This window comes from Anas platyrhynchos, chromosome 7, assembly GCF_047663525.1.
Source record: "Anas platyrhynchos isolate ZD024472 breed Pekin duck chromosome 7, IASCAAS_PekinDuck_T2T, whole genome shotgun sequence".
NCBI lineage: Eukaryota > Metazoa > Chordata > Aves > Anseriformes > Anatidae > Anas > Anas platyrhynchos.
In genome coordinates this window covers 29,239,130-29,266,885 of record NC_092593.1, presented here as the reverse complement: position 1 = coordinate 29,266,885, position 27,756 = coordinate 29,239,130, and the positions used below count along the sequence as shown (strand labels likewise).

Here is a 27,756-nt window from a genome sequence, read left to right as displayed (position 1 = left end):
CTACTCGCAGAAGAGAGGCAGGGGATTCCTCTCACGCACCTGAGCAGGCCCACAACATTCAATCTAGCACATGGATATAAAAGGTGCAGGAAAACCTTTAAGTTGACCCACGTTACCAGGGAAGTCTTAAAATGAGAATCTCTCTCTGGGTTAGGAAAAATATAACCTCCCTTACTTGACAGACAAGTTTTGGAGCGCATGGAGTGAAGAGAGATTTCTCAGAATCTGAAGCCAAGCACTCGTACCTGGTAATGATGATCTCTTCCTTTTTCCAGCACAATAGCTCTTAACTCTTTACAAGTTTCCTTCTCCAGATACACATATAAGTCTACAAAAATGTAGGTTAGGTCACAGCCCATTTCTCCCCTCCCCAATCTACTGAAGTTGCTTTGAATAAGCTTCGTTTACATTTTTCCAACTTGCATTACCAGCAGCACTTAGATCTTCTGCAAGATCTCTTCCTTAATATAAAAGGACCTAAAGGCATTTTGGAAGGCAACCGAGCAGAGAAAGCTGGGCTTTTGGAAAACTTGAGCTCCTACCTGGAAAGTAGATAATGTTTCACGTATCAAATCGTGCCTAGTACAAATATCTCTGTTTGCACCTGGAAACAAAACACTTCTGGAAGAGAGAAGGTGGAAATACAAAAGAAAGCAGCAGACTGCTTTCCACAGCTTTTCGTGTATTTTGATGCAAACCGTTGTTTCCATTGTTTGAAGTGCTGTAACTGTGAGCCAAAAGATTTCCCTCCTCTGCCCCACGAGAAGCAGCCAGCCTCCAGGACGAACGCTGGCTGCTTTGCTTGCTTCATACCAGAAGGACAAGACGCAGGACACAGCATAGCGGGATCATTAGGAGAGGGAAGAACAGCAAATAGCCAAGAGCCCAGCATAATATGCTTTGATCAGCCTGTGTTTGGCTCTGACTTTTTGCTCATTTCAACACAAGGAGATTTTTCCTTAATAAGAGCAGCAACTCAAAAAAACGACTTTGTTTCGCAGTTCTCCTTTTAGGCTGTGAAAACACTCGTAAGGTGCTGTTTTGTTCTGCTGTCCTCTCCTTTCTAAGCAAAAACAAGCAGCTCCAACCAGGCTAGCCTCTGTTTAGCCCCCTGCCAAGGGTGGGGGCTGAGATATTTAAGCCTCCCAAGACTGCTGTGCTCTATTCTCCCTCCACTCCCAAATCCCACTCGCCCAGCCTGGGAAAGTAGATGTGTGCAAGTTCTGACACACTTTGTTCCAGCATTTTGCATTTGCATTCTGCTCTCCCACTTGTAAGATAGATCTGCAGAATATTTTACTGCATTCCCAGAATAGGAACAACATTTAATAAAAGTTTCTTCTTACCAGAGCTAGGCATGTGGTTCACTCTAGGTGGATTCAACAGCTCTACTGGCTGGTCTCTGCCAGAAAGCCCATCTGGAAAGGGAAAAAAAAATATCACATCAACTCTTTGGTTAGCTGAGCTATTTTAGGCATTCCAAGCAGAAAAAAAAAAAATCACTAACCAATTATCAATGCAAACCAGAAACACACAAGTAGCACAAATCAATAGAAACAAGAACATTAACAGGACAGCAGCTGCTTACTCTAAAGCAGAAAATAAAAGATACTGTAGCCCAAATTGTGCTCGGGTTTTCCTGGTCTTTAAATCCAACTGGTACTGATCCCAATCCAAGAAAATAGGCACATCAGCTTATAAACCGTACCATACAATACCTAAACAGCAATTCATTCCTTCTTCAGAAGAACTGAGCAGAGCTAAGGCAGAAACACATCCCTGTGAAGCGAAGTTGAAGAATGGCTGTAATATGCCAAGGCAACGCTAAGGAAAACTGACAAATCACTGCAGGAGATTAAAATGCATAGACATGCATAACAAGCCCCATTTTGCATAAGTTTGGATTTCAGAAAGGCATTAAAAACATACTTTGTAAATGATATGCAGAAATCCATCTTGCTGAAGCAGTTCTCTATTTAAAATATTTCAAAGATTATATCTTGCATTCAAGTAGAGTTAAAACAGAAGAACATGATACCTACTGTTGTAGACTGCCAGACCAGATTTTCTAGTCATCCATTTCCCTCCCATCCTTTCCCCCAATAAAAGCTGAAGCAAAAATAATACTAAATTCAAGTGAGTGACATCTCACTATGGTATGTTTTCCGTACTTAGGTTATGAAGACTTGACTACAGAAAACTTCATCTCAAACCCATTTGTTCCACTGTAAATACCCACACCTTTGGCAGTTCTGTCTCACTTCTTCTCTCAAGTGCTGCTGTGTTCTGCGCTGCAGCACAGATACAATCAAGCCAAACCCTGTCTGGAGACATCAAAGAATCCATCCCATCTCTCAGTCAAAGCAAAGGACAGTTCAGTACTATAAAAGTGGTACAAAGTCAGTGGAATGTTTAAAAAAAAATAAATCACACTTTTCTTCTCCCTGTTTTCTCCATTTCAGGTCCCTGCAAAGAAAGCATGGTTGGGTCTTCTCCATCACGTGCATGGCTTTGCCTCCACTGACCATATGCAAGCATCAGTGCAGCCTCAGGCAGTACGTCAATAAACTGAACGACAACCATGCTGAGTTTTCCTTCTCAAGCAAGTTAATTATTGTCCTGCAGATGAAACAGGTTGTTGACATTATACATTGTTTGCTTTCGGATTGTTCCTGCTAGAGCCAAACACCCCTGCTTTAAGCAACATTCAGCCATCGATATCCCTGAATTCACAACCCAGTAGTCACTGCAGATCAAAGACTGCAAACAGAGAGCAGAAAAATAGGGGCTACAGAAAAAGAGGCTGCGGCTCAGCCAGGGCACACATCCAAGAAGAGGGAGCACACAGGGTGAGCGCAGCCCCAGGAGCCTGTGCCTTGTCCTGGGTGCGGAGGATTTTGTGCTAAGTCTAAACACTCAAGCAAAACCAAACCAGGCAAGACCGAGGTTCTCTATTTGCTGCATTAACTGATAAAAAGTCTCTGCTCGTAAGAAAAAAAGAAAGAGGCAGTTTGTCAGGAGATCTTTGCAGAAAACACCTCTTCTCCTAGGCTACAAGTATGGATAAGAGAGGTTAAAATGAGGTTTAAACACTCTAGCTGGCACATCGCTTACCCCCTCTTGAGGGATGAGCAAGCTCACACCCAGAGCACGCCAAGAGCACACAGCCGGCAGTGTCAACACAGCAACACCCCGCTGCCAGCACGAGCTGGTCACCCTGGGGAGGTGAAGGCTGGCTTACCTGCTTTCTAGCAATCTAGGAGGGTTGTTTTTATGTTTATATTGAAGTGCTTGCAAACAAATCCACATTTTGCTCCATTATTACTCCCTGTTAGTGCACACTCTCACTACAAGGCACAACAGCAGTGAAGAAGCCAGCACTCTGGAGATACTTCAGTCTCGTTTTATACAGATGCTGTGCCTCGCTGTAGAAATAGCACACGTTCAAGAGAAGCCTACGTTCTGCAACCCAACTTCCGCTCAGGACCACAGCAGCTGCCAAGTGTCTCAGGATCAAAACCCTGCAGCATGCACACTGAGCTCAGCCGGTAGCTGACTGTCCATACGATGCCCATAAACCTGAGCCCAAAACCAAAGCCTCAAAGAACAGAACACAAACCTCACCTCAGAGCAGATAGAGGCTCCTATTGCCTCCTCAGCTTCCTACAGCTACATGAAGGTGCTACAAAACCAAGCAAGTAATTTAATTTCAAGACACCAGGTGATCAATTTGTTCAGAAAAATAACCCTGCCTTTAACAAAACGTCATATCTACTGCTGGCACAATGCTGACCAAAAAAAAACACAAACCAAAACAACCAAAAAAAATCTTAAGATTTCCCAGAAATAGAAGAGTGCCTCATATAGGTCTGAAGGAAGATTTTAAAACCATAGTTGCACTTAAAATGGTCTTGAATTCTCAAAAATAAATTTAAATTCTTAAATTCTCAATTTTTTATTTTTTTTTTTAAATGAGAACTGACTTGGGGGGGGCGGGTCCTAAGGTGTGACTGTGCTCCACGTAACTTCAAAATAGGAAAAAAAATATTTTGTTTTACATGTTCAACCACAGAGCTCCACAGATCCTGGTGTATCATCACATTGGAGACAAACCGGTCACCTGGGGGTGCCTAAGCCTCAAGAAAAGCGTGTTTGCAGCTACTGCTATACTGTGTTTTCATCTTACCCCCATTACTGAAGCCTCTCTCCTAAATCAGTTGCTGTATAACTGACCTTTGTGCAACAAGAGAAACACACGATGTTTTATGCCAGCATGTATTTAAAAAAAAACAAAAACAAACAGTAAGATAAAAACTGGTCTGGGTCTGCAAATGCCAAAATGATTACAATCAGTTTCCATTGCAGAAATAAAAGTTTTACCCCCACCTCCTTCCTTTACAAAGCACTCAGCTCCAACCCTCTAGAAGCTTCACCATGCATTTATAGAGACAGCTTTGGCAATTACAGAACTAAAAAAAAACACACACAGAAGATGCTAAAAATATCCGTGCCACACACAGATCTACAGTTTTGTCCTTGTTATTGCCTAGAAGGGATCACAGGGCGCTTCTGCAATCCTGGAAACCTGGGCAGGGAGGGAAAGCAGCTTGTCTTACTGCTGCGGAGAATGCGCGACGAGGTCAAGTTGTGCAGGCACTGCTTGGCATTTCTCCTGCCACCAGCCCGGGTCGGAACAGTACCGAGGCAAAGCAGATCACCTACAAAATACTTTCCTGCTCTCCCCTGGATAAATGTTTCCTCAGATACTAAAAATATTGGCGGTAGATGAATCCACGTCCATTGGGTATGGATGAGGGCAGCTTGCAGAGGCAGGCAAGGAGGCTGCAGCGAAGCACGCAAGGAGGAGACAAACTGCAGAGCCCGTCGGGTCTGGAAAGGAGGCATGCACCAGCGGGTCTGATTTATGGCTCCAGTTAGGGAACACATAGTGTAGCTTCATTTTCAGATGGGTATTTCTACTCATTAATTAATGAGATGAAGCTATTATTCATTGGTGGGAACTTGAACATTTTATTTTTATCCCCGTCCGTACCAAAGTGCTCCGAAGAGTTGTTTAAGTTACTTTAAAAATATATCCAAGGATACTTTATGTGGTAGCTGGGCTTGCAGGATTTAAACATGTTGGAAATAGCGAAACAAAGACAAGATGGCTTCGGTAACAGAGAAACACGCGAGGATAAAAAAATACAGAAAAGATGAAGAAGCAAAATGAACTAGAACAACCACCGAGGCAAAACCAAATTAGACAAGGGCAGCGAAGTACAGCTTTAGTCCTCCCTCCTCCCCCTTTCGAAAAAAATAAGGACAGATAATGAACGAAACAGAAGGCTGAAGCATTCAGCGAGCTCTTAGCTTGTTTCCAACAGAAAACTGTAAGCAGCCTTCCCATAATTAACTCTGATGAGTTTTAAAAAGCAGAGCAGAACTAGAAAAGAGGTGATTTAAATGGTTTTTCACATATTCAGATCTTTAGACCTGATGCAAATCGCCCCAGTCTACTTGAACTCCCCAAGCAAAGCGATGAACAGCCAACAGTTGACTTGACAGGACACACAGAGCATGGGGTCCTGAAGAGCCACACAAAGTAAAACTTGAAGGGAAGAAGGGGAGAAAGGCAGGAGGAGGAGGTGCAGTGAATGGGCATTATTTCTTTCCTGCAGAAATAAAGGAAGGATCTAAGACACAGCACAGAAATAAGGTAACAGGAAAAGCAATGTGGATGGATGAAGGTGAAATTGAAGGCAAGCAACCGATTTGTTTCTTTGGCAATATATCTGCCCAGCAAAGTGTTGGATTTTTATTTATTTTTTTTAATTATTGTTGTTTTTAATTATTTAATTATAATTTAAAAAAAAAAAAACAAAAAAAAAAACAAAAAAAAAAAACATTGAAAGGTTTCAAGGGGCACATAGTAAGAAAGTCAGGTCTGCATGAACCACCCTACACCAAGCACACACCTGGTTAAAAAGCCCACTCAGTCACCACCTGCTTTTAGATCCATTATACCCAGCATACTGCAGGAGCTCACAATTTACTGATAAAGCTTTAAATATCATTTAATCCTCAGCTGTGACCCCACACCAGAGAGGTCACACTCTGGAGCAAGAGAAGCGGAATTCAGTGACAGGTTGGCAAATGGACACAAAGGTCAATCACAAATGAGTAGATCCCTCCTGCCTAAATAATAACAGTAACGATAGCTAAAAGTACAATCACAAGACAGAAATACCCAGCAAAGCAAGAAGAAAAGGGAAGCCGAAGCACTTTGCAATCCACCGTTTGGCACTGCTGCAGAAGACAAGTTCATTCCAGGATGCATTAGCAGGCACATATGCAAGACACGGGAGGTAATTACTCAGGGATGTGACAGCCTCCTTGGCCAAAGCGCTGCCCTTGGTTTTAGATTCAACACGAGAAGATGAATTGCAGGCAATCAAGGAGAAACCTCTGAGAAAAGACTTCAGAAAATGAGATGAGCAGTCTGCAGAACTTGGTAATTTTTACATTAGCCTGTTTGCATTTGAGGAAAGACAATATATTAGCCCCAAGACTTGTTCATGTATCACTGAATGGTTTGGGTTGGAAAGCCTTAAAAAACACATAATGCAGCCCCTGCCATGGTGAGGGCCCCCTCCCACCAGCCCAAGCTGCCCCCAGCCCCATCCAGCCTGGCCTTGGGCACTGCCAGGGATGGGGCACCCACAGCTCCTCAGGTAGGGCCTCACCGCCCTCTGAGGGAAGAATTTCCTCCCTCTAAACCTCCCCTCTTTTAGTTCAAATCCAATGCTCTTGTCCTACCCCTACACCCCCAGCTTTTTGATTATTGCTCCTTTGCATTAAACACCTCATGAGGCAGTTACCAAATGTTGACTAATTTTTTCCCCGTGTGGATATAGGTCAAAAGCTCACCTCCATGCCTTCCAAGACAAGACAGAAAGAAGCTCGAATTTCTCTGTGCCTGATCAATAGAAAGCCTCAGGCAAAACAAGAAGGAAGATAGTAAGCTCAGGATAAAGAGCCACCACTTGGCATCTAAGAGGATATCCCAACCACATCCTTTTGAGCACATGCATCCATATTTAAAATTAAACTTTTGCTAAGGACCGTGCAGAGAAAGGGGATGTTTCTGGATCAATGATGCCTGAATTTGTATTTGTCATCAAGCAAACAACTACCTTGCCCTCTCAACTGCTTTCCAGCAAAACAATCATGAATTTGTCTCAGGAAGACAAGGCAGAGACCCATTCCCCTTCTCTCCAACCCCAAAACTATCCCACCTTCCCGTTTCCTTCAAGGTACAACTGGAAGACACCGAAACACAACAACACCGCATCTCACTGAAACTCTTGGAGACCTGCGATCGGCCTCACAGCCATCCTTACACCTGCCCCCAGCTCCCCCTGCCCCAGTTAAGGCCGACGGGTGGTCTGCAAGCAAACCTCAGCCCCTGTAAGCAGGCTGCTGCCCGCAGGTCATGGTGAGGTACATCCCATGGAAGTGTGAGCTCCCCGCTCTGCCTGGCACTGCTCGGTGAGTTATGTGCTGTCTCAGTGACACGTGCCAGCCCACGGCTGTTTTATGGACCCGTTCCAGGCCTCAGAACATCTAGTTTCTTCCTGCTATCGGTGGACGTGGACCACAGCCACATGAGAAAACGTTTCTGCATGTTGCACGCAGGTTCGGGGGTTGTTCTGCTGCACGCTGTGCAAACAGCGTTTATCTACGTTACTTCTTGGAAGGTTTTGTTGGTTCTGGTCAGGTACGTTGCTATTTCTGAAAACAGCCCGTGCACTAACCTGGTAGCCTTGGGACACCAGGTGGGTAAAACGGGATCGCTTAGGAATAAAAGTCTCTCTCCCTGACCACTAAGCACAGTCCACTAGAAGATAGATCCTGACTTGCATATTAACGGCTGCTGTGTAGAACAACAAGTTAAAATATTAGTAATGAGAATAGTAATTATCATGGATGTATTATTTATTTGTCTACTCATTCGAAATTTACAGAGAAAAAAAAAGTCTTCAACATTTACAAGAAAGCAATTAAGGCAGCAAATGGATTATTTCTCTTTAAACCTATGAGAAAATGCTCAGTGCATATTTCCTCTCTAATTTGTCTGCACTCAAGAATCTATTTTTGGAAATCTCCCTAGACTGTATTGTAGCACCACATGTACTGTAATGGCATTTTAATTAGCCCAGAGAGCTGGAAGATGCACTATGCATCCGAAAGAGAAGCAGCCTAACAAAATGAGAGCATCCTTCTCTTCCCTTCTTTGAGATTTACAGCAGCTATCAAGTAGAAATACCAATTATGGTTTCAATTGGAATTGACTGCGACTACTATAAAAATCCGGTGCATCGCAACAGCATTGAACAAACCAGAATTGAACAAAAATAAATGTAGTATTTAAGCACTATTTACTCATACTTTAAGGGTGGATGGTAAAAATAAAATGCTGCAGATACCTCCAAGAAGAACAAGGAACCAGCGTGGAGGAAACAATAAAAGTATATTAGAGCTGGGCTCTAAATATGTTAGCGTGTGGCCTGCAACCATAATCAAGAAGTTACCTGTGTAGATGAAAGCCAAACCAATGCTGTTTGCGGGGTTGTTTTTGTTTTACTGCTATTTTTGTAAGATCTAATGCTCAAGTCACCCACCTTTCACTGCCAGCGAGTGGCATCACGCATGAACACCATCAGCAAGGTCTTGTATATATTTAATTTGCCATAATTCCTTCTTCTCTCTTTTGACGCCGTAGAAACTAGGTCAGGCGGGTGTCCATCTCTGTTATAGAGGGGGCTGACACACATGGGATCACAGCCCTCGTGTCCCTGAGGGCCCCAGGGACATCAACACGTCCCCACGCCGCGTGGAGGATGCGCGGTGCTCCGCTGAAGCCAGCAGTAGGCCGCAGCACTCAGCACCTCGCAAGCGAGAATTACGATGGGTTTTATAAGCCTTCTTTTGCATTATAATCCACATGAATATTTCACAAGAGGCAGAAGACACTCAGGCGTAGCGTCTGCAACAGCTTTGCGCTGCTTTCCTCCCCAGAACCCAGCACGGAGAAATCCAACAGATCGCACTTCAGTTAGCACCAAAGTAAAAGTAACACTCGGAAACAGCTAGCAAGAAAAACAGCCCTGAAAATATTACTCAGAAGTCATCCTAGAAGCCAAACAGCGTAGATGTGACAGAACAGGAAATGCTGTGGTCCTCAAGGTGTTTACAGATCAATATCCAAATGACAATACGCTACTTTTCAGACACCAAATTGTACAAGTGTTGCGTTCTCCTTCCCACACCGTTATTTACCTTAATCCCTTGCAGTGGGAGGATAACAACTCCTACAAAACATGACAACCTTCAGTCTCTGATGGCTCGATCTGCTCAGAATTTGAAAGAAATGCAGTTTTGGAAATCAGCTGTAATAAAACTGTTCTTTACATGTCAACGCGAGTGATCTAAGGTCTGTGGAAACCTATCCATTAGGTCGAGGGGACAAAGCTTAATAAAATGACATGGCATGACTGCAGAGAAAAGGAACATCAAGCCATTACAGTAGGCCTGCTTCCTCTTTTGGGGAGGAAATGTCAGACACCCACCTCCCCAACACCTAAGTAAATGCAGCATCAGGCAAAGAAAAACTACCAATGAAAGAATTACCATGCAAAACAGCATTTACAGTTTTGATACGTACTTTTCCTTTGAAGCAAAAAATATCCATATTTAATGTTGTTTTTTCATTCCCTTGTTCTGTAATGTATTTCAAAACCAATCAGTGCACAGTGATTAACCACAAAGTCCAGCTTTGGACAAGACCCAGCAGACCCTCGCACTAGAAGTGACCAGGCCTACTTGTCTCACATCGGTAGGCTGCGCGATCACTTGGTCTTACAGGCCAAAACGCAAGACAGAAGACCAAGAAAGAAGACAACCAGCTCCTGTTCAACACCAAGCATTCACCTAGGTCACGTAGCCTACCATAAAGCTGCCTCTCAGCTGTTCACAAAGGCACTTCTGACTTCGTGAGGGACGAGCACAGAAGATGCTGGAACTCCCAATCTCAATCTCCTCCTGCAGGCAGCCAACCTGAACATCTGCCGGCTCAGTTCTTCGGTTACAGGCAGAAAAGGCTGATGCTGTATTTCATACTCACACTCACTGCCAAGCACACGATACCAGGAAAACACAACGTCAGAGATTTCAGCTCTATTTTAGGCTTATCTCACCCAACCATGTCCCACGGCCTCTCCCCATGGCCAGCATCAGAAGGTCTTCGGTGGTGGTGTCCATCCAATGCCCTCACCTGCTTGGCAGGAGCTCAGGATTTCCACCGCACTCCGGCTGCATGGCATGGACAATAAAACTGGAACACACGTGGCTGTGGCCCTGTCCTCCAGGTGGGGTCTGCAGGATCCCACAACGTCCTGGCTCTGCGAGCAGCACCTCATCTGGTACCTTGGCACAGCACCGCCCCATTTCCCCATCCCAATCTGATAGGAAGTCAACTACTAACTCCAGACATCAGGAAAATCGTCCCAATACACCTGCTCCTGAATATGCCATACTGTTCCCTACCAGCTTGAGACAGTCCAGATAGAGTATCTTAATGTCAGTTAACATACAGATTTCTAAAATTTGCACGTCGGATATTTTTAAATCCCAGAGAGAAGGGGAAAAAAAAAAAAAAAGACTACCGTTTCAAAGTATCTAAAAGTAGATTTCACTTTCACAGACTTGGTGGAACAGCAATTTCCCTGCTTGCAACGAAGGAGCTGAGACTACGCTGTTTATTACTATAAATATATTCATAGATATTTTCCCTGGCACGAAGCACTTCAATTTTAAAGGCAAGAGATTCATCAGCTCTTATGGATAGCTTCATCCCTACTGCTTTTATTCTGTCAGCGAGCACACACGCCTGGCAAGAGTGGAGGAGGGTACAATCTGCCACCATCTGCAGGGTGCTATCCATCTGAAAAGGTGACTGTCCTCAAGAAATTAGCACAGTCCAAGTATTAAACTTCACTAGGGAATATTATGTTCAACCAAGCGTCTCTTTCGAGGGCCATTCTGCAAAATGTTCCCATTCCCTGTTAACTGTATGTGTTGGTTTGTTGTTTTTTTTTTGATTTTGTTTTCAAGTTTTAATGCAGCTTTTTACCAAAAGTGAATAGAATTTTCCTTTCTTCTAGATACCAGGAGGAGGCAGAGCCAATATTCCATAATCACTGATAAATATTCCTGCAGGAGATCCCTGCTATCAACGCAAGGTGCTTAATCTGCTGAGACAGATGCCATGAACTTTAGCACACTAGAAAAAGCAAAATCCACAGGACTTCCTTCGCATTCAGCAGGAGAGGTGCCGCTGGCACCCAGCCATTTCACAATCACGGACTATTCAGAGCATAAGAATTCACATTTGATAGCTACAAATGCACAGATATAATGCCACCTTCATCAAAACTAATATTTAAGCAGGTTTTAAAAACTGATTGGTGTTACAAAAATGAAGCGAGGGGGAAAAAAAACTTGAAATTATCTCCAATTGTCAGCAGGAGGAGACCTACGAAGCACATTTTAAAGACAGGAGAGAAGGTTGAATAACCGGCTTAATTTTCCCTTCTCTCCGGTTGAATAAACCGTCAGGAAGATATCCAGCTGAAAGATAGCCTGGGTCTTCTGTGGGCTCGAATGAGGCTCCAGCTCCTACCCACACGCTCCCAGGGTAGCGTCGTGTGTTCGTACTGCTCCTGAAAGAAAGCTTGCAACTTGCTGAATGCTCCTACAAGCACAGAAATTGCTGGGTGCTGGGGAAATACACTCACCATTTCACTCCGGCCAACGCCAGAATTGTTTCGAAGTACAATTTCATCCCCACTAGTCCCCAAAACAAACTACAGGACCAGGAAGACCAAGACACATCCCCCAGGTCAGCTCAGCCGCGTGACTGCTTATTTCTGTTTTGGCCAGCATAAATTTGCTCACCTAAAGAGGTGAACTAACGAGTTGTATTGCATTCACTGTGCTCAAGCTAATGAGCTACCAAGTGGGGAAAAGGCTCGCCTCTTTAAAGAGAGGACAAACTGCATTTTACTCGCACAGAACAGCATGGCTTTCCTTGTCCCAGCCCTGCGTTTTGTCAGTGCACACGCTCCATAGGACTTATCCACAAAACTCTTTCCATGGCACTGTGTGTCCAAAGGCTCTGATCATTTCCACAGCAGAAAAGGGAAGCAATAACAATCACCCAGCAACCCATTACACAAAGGCTTTCAGAAAGCAGAGTAACCTGGGGAAAATTCCTGGATGGAGCAGAGGGCAGGGAGAAAAGAGGCAAAGGAAACTGATGCTCGGGCCCCTCCCTGGCCACTGCTGGCAACGGGACCCAGCTACGACTGTGCTGCTAACCAGATGCTCTCGCCTTACGAGCTGCAGCTCCTGGAGTGGATGGCAGGATTGGAAAGGGCAGAGGGGAAAAAAAAAAAAAAAAAAATAGACTTTTTCGTTGAGGAAAATAAATACGGAGACATGGAAAGAGATCCGTCAGTGAATAGAAGAGGACTTCGGTTTGATAGAGCTGCTGGGTCCCAGGTGGCTGTCAGCATGCCCAGGAATTGAGGCTTCAAGTTGCAACCTTTCAAGTGCTCCATCAAGCCTCTCTTCCACAAAACAAGAGCTAAAATACTGGGGAAGACCCCCACACAAGTAAAACTATCCCTCAGAGGTCTGAAAGCTGCTAATCAAAGGCAGAAAACAAACAAACAGAGAAGAAAAACCACAAACCCAGCAAGCCCAGGCACTTGACATGCAGCTTGACGGAGACCAACTATTTCTGAAGCTGGAGAGACCCCGAGGGGGCTTCTCCACCTTCCACTGCTGCACACAAGGCTCTCCAGGCTTGGAGCACGGAGGGCAGTACCTTTTGTTTTAACCCAGCTCCTTCTGTTTCCACACACATCCAAGACGGAAATTCAGGACGACCCATCCTGAGAGGGATGAGCCTGCTTCCCACCCACCCAGCACTGGGGCTAGCTCCACAGCAGTGAAAGGAAAACCTTCCTTGCTTCTACCTGTTACCTCCTTTATCCATCAGATCAAATATTCCACCCTAAGAACGTGTAATTAACTCTGTATTTAAATTGCAGCAGGCAGGGACTCAGCTTGCACTATGCTAAGTGCCAGAAGAAGGGCCAGCATCGTCCCTGGGCACCTGCTCTTGTGACTCCACCTTCCCAAGAGATCTTACCCCATGCGATACATCCTCCACATTCAGGCCTGTTACTACAGATTGAAATCCGGCCCTCACCAGCAAAAAGCCCTTTTGGTCAAAACATTTGAAGGATCAGAAACGAGCAGCCAAAACTGCAAATCAGCCTGAGCAGGGTGAACGCAAGAAAGGACGCTGTTCACATGTCTCAAAAGGGGAAAAGGACAACTTTTGCTTGCTTGCGCTGCTCATACTTCACAAGGTCTACCTAAAAATTTAGGAAATCAGTGTACAAAGTTTAGACAGTTACTTCTGTTCACTCATGTACCAGATCAAAGCAGCCTCTGCCAGGAATACCCCAGCGAGGAAGAGCTGCAGTATCACGAGCACGCCAAGTAACAGCATGTGTAGAAGCAGCTAATGCTAATCTCTGGGTTTTTGCTTCTAAGAAGAACAGAGCAGGGTGACACACTTTCACCTGCTATCCCGTATACTCCAGGATTAGGAAGCAGTGACTGAGATCTTCTGGAACAAGTTACAACACCGCAAGCACCATCAGTGACGGAGGTCCCGTTCTGCAGGTTACGTACCCAATTCATGGTGCTGCTCTGGGGGAAGCTGCCGCATGGCACCCCAAAAGTTACCAACATCCACAGCGCCAAATCCTTTCCAAATATGCTGATTCTGGACAAAAGAGATGACAAAGAGCACATCCAGCAAAGGGCAGGTGTTTAAACAAAGCCGTTGGTTAAACTCGGAGATTACCCTGGAAGTACACGAGTAAACCACAAATAAAACACAACGCACCCGATGGGGAACAGCTGTGCCCAGTGACCATGCTCCGAACTGCGAAACCGAGCTGGCTCCTCGCTCTAAAAATAAACAACCCGACCCAAGAAAAGCTCCGAGGAAGAGAGCTTATTTTTAACGGGAGGTAAGAACACAGCAATCAGAAGCATTCATCCGAAAACTGCCTCGCTTTAAAATACTCCAAGTAAGCTCTGTCTGTGGAAATTACCATCTTTACATCGGAGCCATGAAGACACGGACTTTGTGGACAGCGCTGGATGGAGATGGAGAAAGGCAATTAGACATGTGAGGATGTATCTGTCTGCACTCGTGCAGGAGGAGGACTGCAAAGGACATTTTATGCTGTCATAACCCTGACAGCAAGAACGAGCTTTTTGTGTATTGCCAGAAAGGCAGAAATCCCGTCAAAGATTTTAATGCAAGTGCTCGCAGCTGAATTTTGGCATCGGCTCACCCATGGCCTTGTGAGAGCTCCCAACATCTCACCTCAGCGCCTGCTGTCGTTCACCCTGACCATGGGAACGCAACAGAAAGCTCTGGCAGAGGAAAACCTCGCCATTGCCATGCAAAAGGAATGCTGGTTATGGTGATGAGCAGCTGGAGAAGCCACCTACCATCGGCATCGTGCATTGATTTCTAGAGCAACAGCTTCATGGAAGCTCAGGACAGGGCCAGGTCCCGGGTAGTGTCCCCAGGGCAGCATCAAGGAACCACCAAGCACCTGCACAGGGGCTTCTCCAAGCACCTGGAGCTCTTTTTAAAAACAGGTATCAAGCCAGGAGGGAACAGACTGCAAATAAACTATAGGAGAGCACACAGGGCATGTGTGATTTTTTTTATTTTTATTTTTTAAGGAATTATCTAGCTGTCATCTTTCCCCCACCCCAAAGAGGAAAACCATTCAGCAGAGGCTGCATGCTGGGCAGCGGAGCCACGCGGCTTTATGAGAATTAAGTCTCCGTTCCCAGCCGTCGTGGACAGGCTCCTTCCACCCCAAGGAGCTTGCGAGACATTTCCACTCACCCAGCCGATGACGGCACTGAACGGCTTCAAACACGGGCAAGGCGTGCGAACTGTAACAGCAAAACGTGCCAGGAGGCATTCGCAGCAACTCTACCCTGTGCCGAAGTTTCCATGACAAATGTGACAAAAAGAGATGAAAAAGCATATTAACGAGTATTGTTTGCCCATTCCTTTCGAGCCCAGAAGCTTTTAATTGCAACATAAAGCCTCACAAGGGACTGCAAAGCGAGAGAGACGAACAACCCCACGGACTGCATTTGCGTAAATGGCACGGGCACCTGGATGTGCACAGTGCACGAGGTCTGTCCCGAGGCCGTGGTAATGACATAATAAGAAAACTCAGGAGACTGTTAGCATCTAAGGTGAGCTCTGAAATCCGGGAGGATTTCCTTGAATGCAGCATCAGGTGGCTGCATGATGAAATATTTTTCATGGGTTACAAAAGAAAAAAAATGATAAAAATGCTCCGTACAGGTCTGCTACAGGAGCATTGGCTGAGTGCCGGCGTATCTGAGCCCCTTCTCAACCAAAGGCTCTACTCAGCCTGCTCAAACACAGTTCCAGGATTCACCTTCACAAGCAGGGAAATTATGCAGACAAACCGAGAGCAACACAGTGGAACCACCCAAACACCACGAAAACAAGAACGTGCTCGAAGGCCAGAGAGCACCTGCAGCGCCCCAGCTGCCCACGTACCACCTGCAGACTTCTGGGGTCGTCCCAAGGGCCCTTCCAACCCTCCAGGGGGAAAAAAATATACGTATCCCCTGCCTATGTATATATGTTCCCTAAAAATACATATATCCCCTGCCTTAAAAACTACATATACCCTTCCCAGAAGTGAAACGAGTACGTTAGTTTCAAAGGAACGAACCTGACGATGACGAGGCACGACCAACATCACGGTTTTGATTTAAAAGTTCACGTTTAAGCACAACGAAACCCTGATTTAGGGCCGCTGACGATACCAGGCTGCCAGCACGTTGCGAGGAGATGCTGCAGGTCATGCCTGGAGGGGAAGACGTACGAGGAACGGCTGAGGGCACTGGGCCTGTTCAGCCTGGAGAAGAGGAGGCTGAGGGGAGACCTCATCGCAGTCTACAACTTCCTCGTAAGGGGGTGTCGAGAGGCAGGAGACCTTTTCTCCATTAACACCAGCGACAGGACCCGCGGGAACGGGGTTAAGCTGAGGCAGGGGAAGTTTAGGCTGGACATCAGGAAGGGGTTCTTCACAGAGAGAGTGGTTGCACACTGGAACAGGCTCCCCAGGGAAGTGGTCACTGCACCGAGCCTGACTGAATTTAAGAAGAGATTGGACTGTGCACTTAGTCACATGGTCTGAACTTGGGTAGACCTGTGCGGTGTCAAGAGTTGGACTTGATGATCCTTAAGGGTCCCTTCCAACTCAGGATATTCTATGATTCTATGATTCTATGATTCTATGCCGGGCACAGCCAGCGCCGCCGTAACCTGATAACTGCTGCCGGAAAGGCAAGCCGCACTATCGGAGCCATAGAGAGTTTAACAAACACGTACCCCACCACAAGCAGGAAATTAAAAGCCACAGCTAAATAAAACAAAGAGTGAGAGTTGCAAGCAGTGCAATAAGCCTCCTTGTAAAAACAGCGATGCCAAGAAGTGTCATCATGCTTAGTAATCACAAAATATCTGAAAAAAAAAAAATCAAGGCTTTTTTTTTTTGTGTGTGTGTGTGTGAAGTCATTCCTGTTTTCTTATATCGGTTTTTATTTGATGTCTGCAAGCAGAAAAGGCTAAATCGAGATACTGCTCAAGATACTCCTCATGGCACCATTTTGCCAGGAGTAACCAGGAAAAAATGGATTTCAGTTGTTTTTGGTTGGCTTTGATTTTTATTTTGTTTGTGCTTTTTTTTTTTTTTTTTTAATCAAGTTATCTCCCTTTTCTCATACTAAAGCCAGGGCTGCAGCAAGTTGCTGAGCCCCAAACAAAAGCCAAGCTGCACCCCCCCTAAAATTCAACGCACACTTTGGAGCTGCTCCCCAGCCATGGGGTCCTCTTCGCATGGAAAGTAAGGGCATCAAAGAACCTCCAGCCAGTGGGGAGTGGGGAAAGCAAAATTAATTGCTCACAGCCTGTTCCTGGAGCTGCAGGAGGCCAGCACCTTTGCTGCCGATCCCATGGGCAGTGCGTGCAACGCCACCAAAACCTACCCCAAAGCTCTGCAGGCAGGACAGCGGCCTGAGAGCAATTCCACACTTAGGGAAACCACAAAACAGACCTCGTGGGGCAGGAGGGAAGCGTGGAGGAAGACAGCAGCTTGAAACCAGCAGATGATCAATTGGGAGATGCTATAAAAAGCACCAGAAACCCCATGCTGGTGCAACCAGAGGCGCCCGTGCCAAGTCCTAACGCTAATTCCTCTCCCGTGCTGTTGGGACCCCACCTTCCGCATTTACTTCTGACAACAAGATTTGTCTGCAAAGAGTCTCTGTGTTACACGTCTGGCTCGGCTCACGAAGATGAAAAGGCTCTGAAGTAGGGCAGAGAGGATAAAATAGCCCGGGCTTTGCGAGGCTGCGATTCTCTCCCTCACCAGCAATGCAAGAGTCTTTGGAGAGGAGACACGTGCTGCCTGGAGTTATGATCTAAGATTTTTAAAGAATATTTTTGTTTAATGCAAAACTGGCCTTGAACTCTCCCTCTGCAGTGAGATACAAGTAAACTTAAAAGCAACACCTTTCCTTTATACTTGTTTTTTAAGGTCTGTAGCTCCAGCAAATCGATACTATACGCTGCTGCTGTTCACTTCTGGTCTGTATGAAAGTGCACGTCTCCAGAAGAGGATGCTGGATATCGTAAAATTGTAAGATTGCAAAGTACAAGGCTTATTATAAAGAAGACAATGCTGTCACACCAATTAATACAAGGTGGGATGCATGTGTGTGGATCAATTAATTATGTGCATGTATATACACAACCACTGTTGTATAGAGACAAATATATCTGGAGACATTTGGCTCTGAAATATCTTTCTGTAAGCTTTATCCTCCCCTCTTTTACATGGGGAAGGGCGACTGTAACGTGGCAGTTTCCTTAGATGGCAGGTTCAGGGTTTCCCACTGCACAGCTGCCTTCCTTGCTGGTGCCAAGAGCTGCAGCAAGAGCATCCACGGTAAGAGCACCGCGGATGTTGTGCACCACGCAGTATCGGCACGCAATCCCACCTGTGTATTATTTAAAACAAACAACAATAAGAGGTTTCCCACTTGGTGAAGTTACAAACAGAAGCCCCCAATCTGCATCTTACAGCATTTTGAAGCTAAGAGCAGCACTGCTCCTCCAGAGGCTGTAACAGTGCAGAAACCCAAACCAGCCCACGGCAACCCGTGGCTCCCCCAAAGATCCCCATCTCAATACACTGAGCAGACAATTAGCAGGAATTTGTCATCCTTTGCAGGCCACCTGCAAAGCAGCAGCTGAAAACACTTGACATTTGTCTGTTTCTCCATATAGGATTCCTCCTGTGCTGCATATGGTTCTCCCCTTCTTCAATGGAGAGCGCACGGTGGCACAGCCAGCCGGACCGCCGTGAAGTGCTGCATGTGAAGGAGAGGACCCACGCTGGAGGCTCTGGACAGGCTTTCAACCTTTGATTCACCACTTACCCAGCACTGCTCTGCCTCTCGGATCCCATAGGCAAAGCAAAGAGAAGCAAAGAACAGCCCCAGTTCGTGCAGCTCTTACCTTTTCCCAGCTACACATCTCGTGGTTTGATCCCCCTCTGCTGCACATTAACTCACTGAGTAACGCAGGACAAACCCTCGCTGCTTTACCTCAAATTACTCCTCGGTACCCAAGGCATATCCATTGACAGCTTTCTCTGAACATATTGTTCTCCATCTACAGTTTAAAATTCATTTGTGGCCCTGCATTGTTGTCATCCTGCATGCCCGGCTCGGGAATACATGGGGATTGACCTTTTCAGATTTACATTTACAACACGCAGAGTCTCTGGGAGCTCTGTTACAGAGAAAAACCAACCGAGTGGAATTTCTGGAATGGTGACTGGACTACTGATGTTTCCTAGGGCAAAGCACTTACCGCCTGTATTTCATCCAGCTTGCTAACACCCTGGTAAACAAGAGAAAATTGAATGGCCAAAGCAACCTAACTGGCTGGAATCTCCTGAAAGACGCAAAGCAGACGTCCATGGCTGCCACACAAAGGAAAGATGCCTCGGCAGTCAGTGCTCAAGGGTAACACAAACAACGTTCCAAATTAAGGATGCAAAAATAATAATTAGTAATAATAATGCAGATCAGGAATTGGGTTTCCAAAAGAAAAAAAGGCCAGGCGCTTCCAGAAGCGCTGCACCACATTTTGAGCCTCATGTTTCTCCTTTTCTTTTGCAGACACCACTGCAGATGCCCCCTTTATCCCCTGGGTGTACCTGGTTTGTGCAGACACCTATCCAGCTGCCCAGTACCTCCCCCAGCCTGGAGCTGGCCCTTCTCTTCACCACATGCTTTTCCTGAAGCATCAGCTACTCATAACACACGCTCAGCCCCCAAAACACTGGATTTACCAGCACGGCCCCGCTACCTGACCTCGTCTGTGCAGTCACCCAGCACTGCAGAACCAGGTTCCCAGCTCAGTTTTCAGGTGTGGAGATCCTTCTCACAAGCACAGTCTTTACCTTCAGGCTGGACTACTCCAAGTATCACCACAATCAGGGCTCCTCAGTCCTAAAGCATCCTCATCCAAAAATGCTACAGAGAACACAAAACAGGAGACGCCATTGATACTAATAAAGTTATGGCACAATGGGATTTTCTCTCCAAGGGAAACCTCCTCTTGATCTTACCAATTTCAAGTTAAAGCTTTTGTTATGTGCACTAGCTCTTGCACGAAGAGACAGCGTGAATTTAAGGAGCAGCAGCATCCCCAAGCATCTTCTCCACGGGCTCCCTAACCCAGATCTGCCGCCTCACTCTGTATTTGCCACCCTGCAAATCATCGCTCTTACAACACATCCAGCTTCGTGTTCTTCTCCCTTCCAAAAAAAGCTCACCTGCTTTTTTTAAACGAATGGGTGATTTTTAAGGTATTTTCTATCTAATTACCAGCAGTGTTTTGAGCACAGTACGCTGTGCAGTACACGTACAGCACTTGTGTACAGGTCAGAAACACCTACCTCTGTTTTTCAGCAGTATTTTCTAAACTACTGCAACACAGTCTGTTCATCTTGTCCTCCATCGATACAAACTATTGATCAGTGTCACCACAAAAATCCAGCAGAAAAGTAAAGAGAGAGGAGAAGAAATGGAGAGCTGACTGCACAGGGGGCAGCTCAGTGCCCTCACGGGGCAGAGGGTATCGGCGAGCACTGCGAAGGGGGAGACTCAGGGGACAACGCAGGACTCCAAGAAAGGTGCAAAGCAGCAGGGAGATGGGACACAGCCAGGAAAAAGCACACCCTGACAGCGCTGCCTGGGGCTGGAAGCCTGCTTGCTTTTAGTATTTCTTTGGGAGCTTTACTCGTGAAAGGAAGGAGAGGGGAGGCAGGTTTACGGTATTTGCTTTGGAGCAAATCTGCCAAGCAAATGAGAGCTGTCAGCACAGCTTTGCCACACTGGGGAGGTGATGACACAGGGACCAGGAGGTACCACAGTCCCTAACCTTCCCAAATCAAGCAGCAAGGCAGGCTCTGAGCGTTTTCCTGGCAGGTGAGGACGGGCACAGCTCTCACAACCTGAGCAGCACACCTGGGGAAGAAGCAGCCTTTAAAGGATGGCTGACCTTCCCTGCCAAAGGAACGAGGAACTGCAGTGCACAGAAAGAAAACACATTATCTGCGGGCTGCAAGGCTATTTCACTCCTTCTCAGATTGCAATCACCACCACAAAGCCCGGATTCGATCATCTCTGGATAACTGGAGCAAACAGAAGCATTTTACAGACGGGAATCCCACTGAAAACAAACCATGGCAAGCTTGCACAGCTGGCTAACTACAGTTCCTCCTGGTGGACCTTTGATGGCTCTGGAGGCACATGGGCAGCCTGCTCTGTGGCACCAGCAGCATGTTACACCAGCTGGGCAATGCACACCACACAAATAACCACCTAAGGCACATCTATTTTCACTCCTGTGGTCACCATCAGAAATGCCAGCAATCCCTTGCAATACTGCGTTCTTACTATCCACATCAAATTAGCATCTGTCCTCGAAAGTAGGCGCTCTACAAAAGAGCCAGAAGGAAGGACTTTGGACGTGCAGTTTGGAAACACGTGGATCAATGGGGCTCTTGTTTACCTGCAGTTCAGGAATTTCCCCTTTTAAGGGGGCCTGCCCAAGCTGCCCCCACTCCGCGCACAGATACTTGCTACCTGAGGCCATCACAAAAGACATGTCCCAAAATGTGGGATGCGACGGCTAAAGGATGATCCAAAAAACGCAGGATGCACAATACAGACGACCACTGCACGTGTGAATGCCTGGAAAAAATGTACAGCAGAATTAGGAAAATGCAGCAGGTGAATTTCTAAACACGCGGGGCTTTTAGGGCAACGAGTGGCATGGAAGAGAATAAAGCAGATTTAATTTCTGTCACCAAGTGTTTCCTCGGAAGATGACCCCTATAAAAAGGAAAGGGGCAGGGTCAAGCACATGGATATGGGTAGGGACTGAAGGAGGAGTTGCTCTCCCTGAAGTTTCAAGGTAATAAAATAAGCCTACGGAGGAAAACTCAAGTTCCTAGTACGACTCAGGGCAAGATTTCACTGTCATTAACTAATCCCAAAAATGAAATAATTCCTGTTAAACAAGAATGAGAGCAAATCCACTGCAAATAATTTCAGATTCCCAAAAGTCCAAGCCTCTGAAGCACTTTTCAGAAATTAAAAAACCCCGTCACCTGCAGTCAAAACCCAGGCAGAAGTTCACATCGCACGCACGCTCTCCAGCAGCATCCGCCTGCATAACCCACGGGGAGATCAAAGAGCCAGAGCGAAGACTCGGCTCTGAAAGCCCTTCAGCTGCTGCGCTGCCAACACGTAAAAAGGTTTCAGGAACACGTGTAGTTATCTAATAAAATCTAACTTCACCCAGCAAAGCGTCGTAAAGCAGGTGGCACTGGCCTATGGATTTTGCATTAACTTAATATTGACAGTTTCGAGCCCAGGAGTACCGCTTACAAAAAGTTTAAATAAAAAAAATACAACTGAACAGGAAGGTTTTTTCACTGCACAAAAGCACTGTTGAGCAACCCAAGGACTCAGAAAGCAGCAAAGAGGAAAGAAAACCTCCTGAAGAGCTCCAGCCTGCAGTCTTGGGTTACAGCACGACAGCAGCCGGGAGTAGTTAACAATTTCCACTTAAGCTAATAGAAAGATTTCACTTCAATTTCCACTGAGCTACTACCAAAAGCTTTCCTTCAGTTTAGGACGGAAAAAGCACTTCCCCTCCTCCCTTTTCAGCTTGCTCAGGACACAGCTAGGAAAGGAGAAGAGGCACCAAGAAGGTGCCAAAATTAAGCACGGTGTGACCGACTGCAGCTCCCGCTGAGGCTGCCGATCCCTTAGCACAGCCTTTTGCTTCCCCACCTGCCCGGCCACATAAAGGCAAACCTAACACATCCTTTAGGATGTATCTGCTCTCCCCCTGCTCTGGATGTCCCTCCGGCAGCCCTGAGTCCCACCAGAGTCCCAAGGTCCCCATCCGCCCACCTCCCCGCGCTGCTCTGCTTGTGGGGCGATGGAGGGGATGGGTGCTGTGCGCCCCCTGCTCACCGAGTCCGAAATGCTCTTCTTTAAAAGCAGCTGCGGGTCTTAGTCCCTTTCAATTTCAAGTTCCAAAGCTTGCAGTACAAAATTTGGAGAGAGACCATTAAACCAGTCACATGCAGCCTTAAAAAAAAAGAAAAAAAAAGAAAAAAAAAAAAACAGCCCGGCACTACGCTGTTTTTGTAAGTCTTCCCTTTTCCGAGTCCAGGAACGGTCTCGGTCTCTTCAAAGCCTTTTGTAACACGCTGCCCTTTTACTCACTCATTAGCCTTAAGTGCAGCCATTTGCTAATTTCGAAATGCAGTTGTTCATAAATCAAAGTTCAAAAGGTGCTTAAAAACAATTTAGTCACCGCAGCTGGTGACCGTTGATCTTTACAGCTTCAGTGACTTCGTAGCATGGAAATACCCTGCTAACGGAAGCACTCGTCTAGGCACATTACCAAGTAATCTTTGGGTTTGGGCAATATTCTCTGGTTTTTATTAGCCTGCAAAAGCAGGGCGAGGTGGCAAAGGATCGGTGGAAGCACTGGAGACCAAGCAGCCCCTGGGGAGCCGGTGGGACAGGGGCTGCAGTGGGGCTCAGAAGGTGCTTGTTGTGGTCAAATTCTTATTTCTTATGTCCAACCTGAAGAAAGTCACACGTTTACCCCTTAAACAACTGGAATTTGACAATCCCACGCAGCATCAGAGGAGAATTTCTGCTCCTGGGAACTACCCGCAGGTTCCTTCTTCCAGCTCTCTTTAAGCGTATGGAAACAGGAAGCTTTCACTCAGAAACCTCAAGGAAATTAAGATGAGGTTCCCACAGACACCCCAAACACCTCATCCAACACATTTCTAACAGAACAGCAGGAACAGCATGGCTGGCAGGACTAGGGAAATGATTATCCTCGTGTACACAGCACTGTGAGCCCACACCTTGGGGTGGCTGTGCTCAGTTGGGGCCCCTCGCTACCAGAGACACTGAATTAATTGCTCGAGCACATACAGAGAAGACCCCAAAACTCACCTCCAACCCAAATGATCCTATGAGTCATGGCAACATTGCAGGACCAATTTTCACACTTCTAAGGATTTTTTTTTTTTTAAATCTATTTCACATTCACATTCTCCACGCTCACACTTGAGTTGGATTCCTCTCCGCTGCAGAGAAATCAAGTACCCGGAGCACCACCCAGGAGCACCACCAGACAGAAGGGGATATTCAACGAATCAACTTCTGTCTTTATGAATAGCATATAAAGAAAAATCAGCTTTCTCAGTCACATAACCCACAAGCACGAGCAGATGCACGGACCTGCCCTTGCCACGCAGTGGACACGGGTTAGAAGAGTCCATCAGGATAATGGAGGAGGATGGGGATGGCCCTTGTAACAACTCCAGAAAGATTTGCTTAAGGAAAAATGACAATGTTCATTTTTTTCTGGAGGGAGGGAGAGGAAAAATAACCTAACTTGCACCGTTTCTTGGTCTCAGCAGTTAATTATTCCTTGTCAGTCCTCTGCTTGCCCTCTCCAGCCTCTCCACACTTCACCTATCTCCTTGCTAGCCTGCTTTAGAGAATTAAAAGCAGGTAGCTACCAGATCCACAAGTCCAGAGAAAGTGTCAAGCAGGTTTGGCAGTGCCTATTTCCACAGGGAGGCACTAAGATGGGCCAAAAATGGGACAGCTAAAACCAGCCAAACGTTACAATCTGCAAGTCCAGGGGAGGCAAAGAAAAAAAAAAAAAAGAAACCCTGTATGCTCTCTAGTGTTTCATCAACATTTATCGATTTATTTTAAAAGTTGGGTAGGATACGAGTAATTAATAGACTGCCATATGCCCATGCGCTGCATCTGCTACAGCAATTTATTCTTACAGTTACTCAGTTCCCAAAGAAAGTAATAAAATGAGATAAGGATCAGCATCGTGACACTTGGAAATAAGCTCGTTTCCATGACTGTCAGCAGGAAAGCAGGAATTAATCCCCTAAATTTCATCCTGAAAAAAAAAAAATAACAGTGAAAGCAAGTCCAATGAAGAAAAAAAACTGTAAGACGGGGGAAAAAAAAAGTGTTTGGAAGAGCAGTGGCCTTATTACGCTGGCAAGCATACAGCCCATGAGATCAATGTTTTGATGAGCACAAGGCCTGGTGCCAGAGGGGGACGGGAAGGAGGAGAAGAGACTTCAATGAGACGAAAGCGTGGAGAGAGGAAGAGGCAGGGAAGCGGTTTGAGGATGAACTAGGTCAGGGGTGGGTTCGGGACAAGGGGAAGCAGAACGTGCTCGCACAGGACGCTCGGAGCTGGCGAGGAGCAGGGACCTCGGATGGGGCGCTGAAGGCTGGGAGAAGCAAGGAAGGAGGGGAAGGGGGGGCTGCGCTCACCTGCAAGCGAAATAGGGGTGCCACGAGGCTAAACAAAGGAAAAGGACCTAGATTCATCTTTGCACACAACCAAGCACAAGCCTTAGTTTGCCAAAACGGCTCCGTGACCATTCAGATCTCTAGCTAGGTATACCAGCAACCTGAAGACTTGTGGGTTTGGGGACTTCCTTTATAAATTTTTTTGGTACCACCTCTTTCTGCACTTCAGCAGCACCAAGTTGTGCCCCACCACACGGCAGTTTGCCAAAGGGATTTATTTCTGGGCTCGTGATGCACTTCAAGGTAGGAGCTGTTCCGGCACCGACATCGCCTGGCTCCCGGTCCCACCACAAAGTTTCTAGGTCAGGAAGTGCAGGCTGGGTGTCTAAAAGCAGAGATAACTCTGAAAGACAGGAATCCCACGTCTAGAGATGTGGAAAGATGATCCTAATGAGTTTAACTGAATTGAAACCTTGCTTATTTAAAAATAATGATTGAATGTGAAGACAAATCTGCACCCCTTTAGATAAAAACTCATCCCAGCAGCCTTGGGGGGGGGGGGACACAAATACACGCTGCCACGAAGAAACGTGTGCTCACACACCATAAACCAAGAGGTTCAAAGAGCTGAGTGATAACCCAGCGTATCAGCAGGAGGCTGCCAGGGGACTGGAAGGAGACCGGCAGCTTCTCATCTCCCACGCTAACCACAGGCTTTTTCTCCGGAGCCTGAGCCCGGACCACTGAACCCCGTTTCAAGGGAATCTGCTGGGAGCCATCGCTTGCACACTTGCCTGGGTCTCGTGTTCCAAACCGTGAACAAAGCCTCTCTTAAATGTGGTTTGATTGACGCAAATCAAGAGCTGAGCGGGTGATTCATAGTTGTCAGACCGTAACACTTGCATAAAAACAGCATGTGGACAAACTTGCTGATGCACTCAAACGCTCGGCAGATATCGTGAAAGGCAGAGCCGAACGCAGACCACGCGCGGTAACGTCGTTTTTGTTCTCCCCCCCCTCAAAAAACAATTTGGATTTTCCTAGGTAACAGATAGCGCCGCAATAAATCTGCAGGCATAAACGTGTAGTAAGCATTTTGCTGCACTCCCCTGCAGCTTGGCAGGAAGCATTAACGTGTGGAATAAAGTCATAATGCGAGTGGCACTCAGGGATATCCCTGAGCCGGTTTGCTGCAGTTTGGCAGAAGGGCTGCCTCGGTGCCAGCCACGTATTCTGGCCTTTCTATTCCCAATTTGAGTCTACTCCCTCTTCCTTTATGGCAGAGGTTTTCCCTTCCTTCTCCTTCCCTATCATCTCCTTCCCCTTGAGCTTCACAGAGGAAGAGGAGTGCCAGAGGACAGGACCATTTCTCCCCATCCCATAGAGATGCAGCAGGAGGGAGCCACAAGCAGCACCCGACCCAGCTCCAAGCACAGCTCTTTGTGCCGTACCCCAAACCGATCCCACACGGAGGGCTCCCTGCTCGCCCTGCGCCTCGTGCTGGCTCTGCAGCAGGCTCACAGATGTCGATGAAAGACATACAAAAAGCAGGGCCTTTTCTATGCAAAATTTTCTATGCTTCCGAGCTGGAAGAGGGCAGGAATATAGGGAACGAGCGGCTAACCCTAACACTACCCACCACACAGAGCATGCAGAGAGGCCTCTACCATCGCAGCTCATGGAAATGACACCACTATGCTCCTGCAAACAATTAGGAAACAAAACAACACACAAAAACCCTGCCAGCAACACGCAAGAAATGGAAGATAGCGTTTCATCCTCATTTTTCACAAACCATCTCAAGACAACTGCAAAGGTAGGTGAGGAGATTCATATGAGCATGACTTCTGAACTAACTCTCGCAGCCAAGATGCACTTAGATGATGCACTTTGTTCTAGGGACCTTGGGAACTTGAGCATCTTCTCTCCAGCAGCATGCCTACTCAGATCTTTTCCCATCTTTTCCTCTGAAGGGCTGGAAACCATCGAGATCTGCCCTGTGGCCTGCACCAAAGCGATGCTCTCCAAGCTAGCTCTGCTGCCTGATGAACTTTCTCCACTCACAGATTTTCAGTGCACGGATCTAGATGTACATCTTTGCCTGTACAAAGCGAACACCTCTAAAATGTGTGCCTGTTTCAGCACCGACCTCTCTCTGTGTGGACAAACCCCTGTCAGCGCATGTCTGCTCCTTGCTGCCTGCCCAAAGCCCTCCGCAAGCTGGACCCCGTCCCTGCCTTCACCACTGTCGTATTTAAGGAGTGCTGCTGTGCTACAAGGAGGATATTTGAAGTGTGAGCACTGAAATCGCTTTCAGCATACCAGAAGCCTTCCAGCTGGCTCAAGAGGAGCGAGGCTTTGAGGCACTCGAGTTTGACATCTCTCCACTAGCGCAGTTGGGAGCAGCCTCAGAAGCGTTTCCACCACCAGGGGAATAACAAATCTGACTCACCAAGATGGAAATAGTTAAGCAGAGGGGAGCAGCAAAGAGGGAAGAAAATCTGTCAGGAAGGCAGCAACGTGAAGGAGCGAACCACAGCACGCTTCACGCCGCGCCGCTGGAGCGGCCAC

At 46.6% G+C, this 27,756-nt stretch overlaps 1 protein-coding gene across 18 annotated transcripts in view; it reads right to left on the bottom strand.

The window, feature by feature from the left end:
- The window catches only part of HDAC4 (histone deacetylase 4), a 233,279-nt gene that overhangs the window by 150,946 nt on the left and 54,577 nt on the right, over window positions 1-27,756 (bottom strand). For 17 of the 18 annotated variants that reach the window (XM_027461718.3, XM_027461717.3, XM_072041163.1 and 14 more), the window contains one exon: window positions 1,347-1,418. In XM_027461718.3, the coding sequence (XP_027317519.1) occupies window positions 1,347-1,418 (72 nt within the window). Of the gene's footprint in view, window positions 1-1,346; window positions 1,419-22,842; window positions 22,864-27,756 lie in introns of those variants that run through there. The other variant, XM_038182531.2, reaches the window with a different exon arrangement.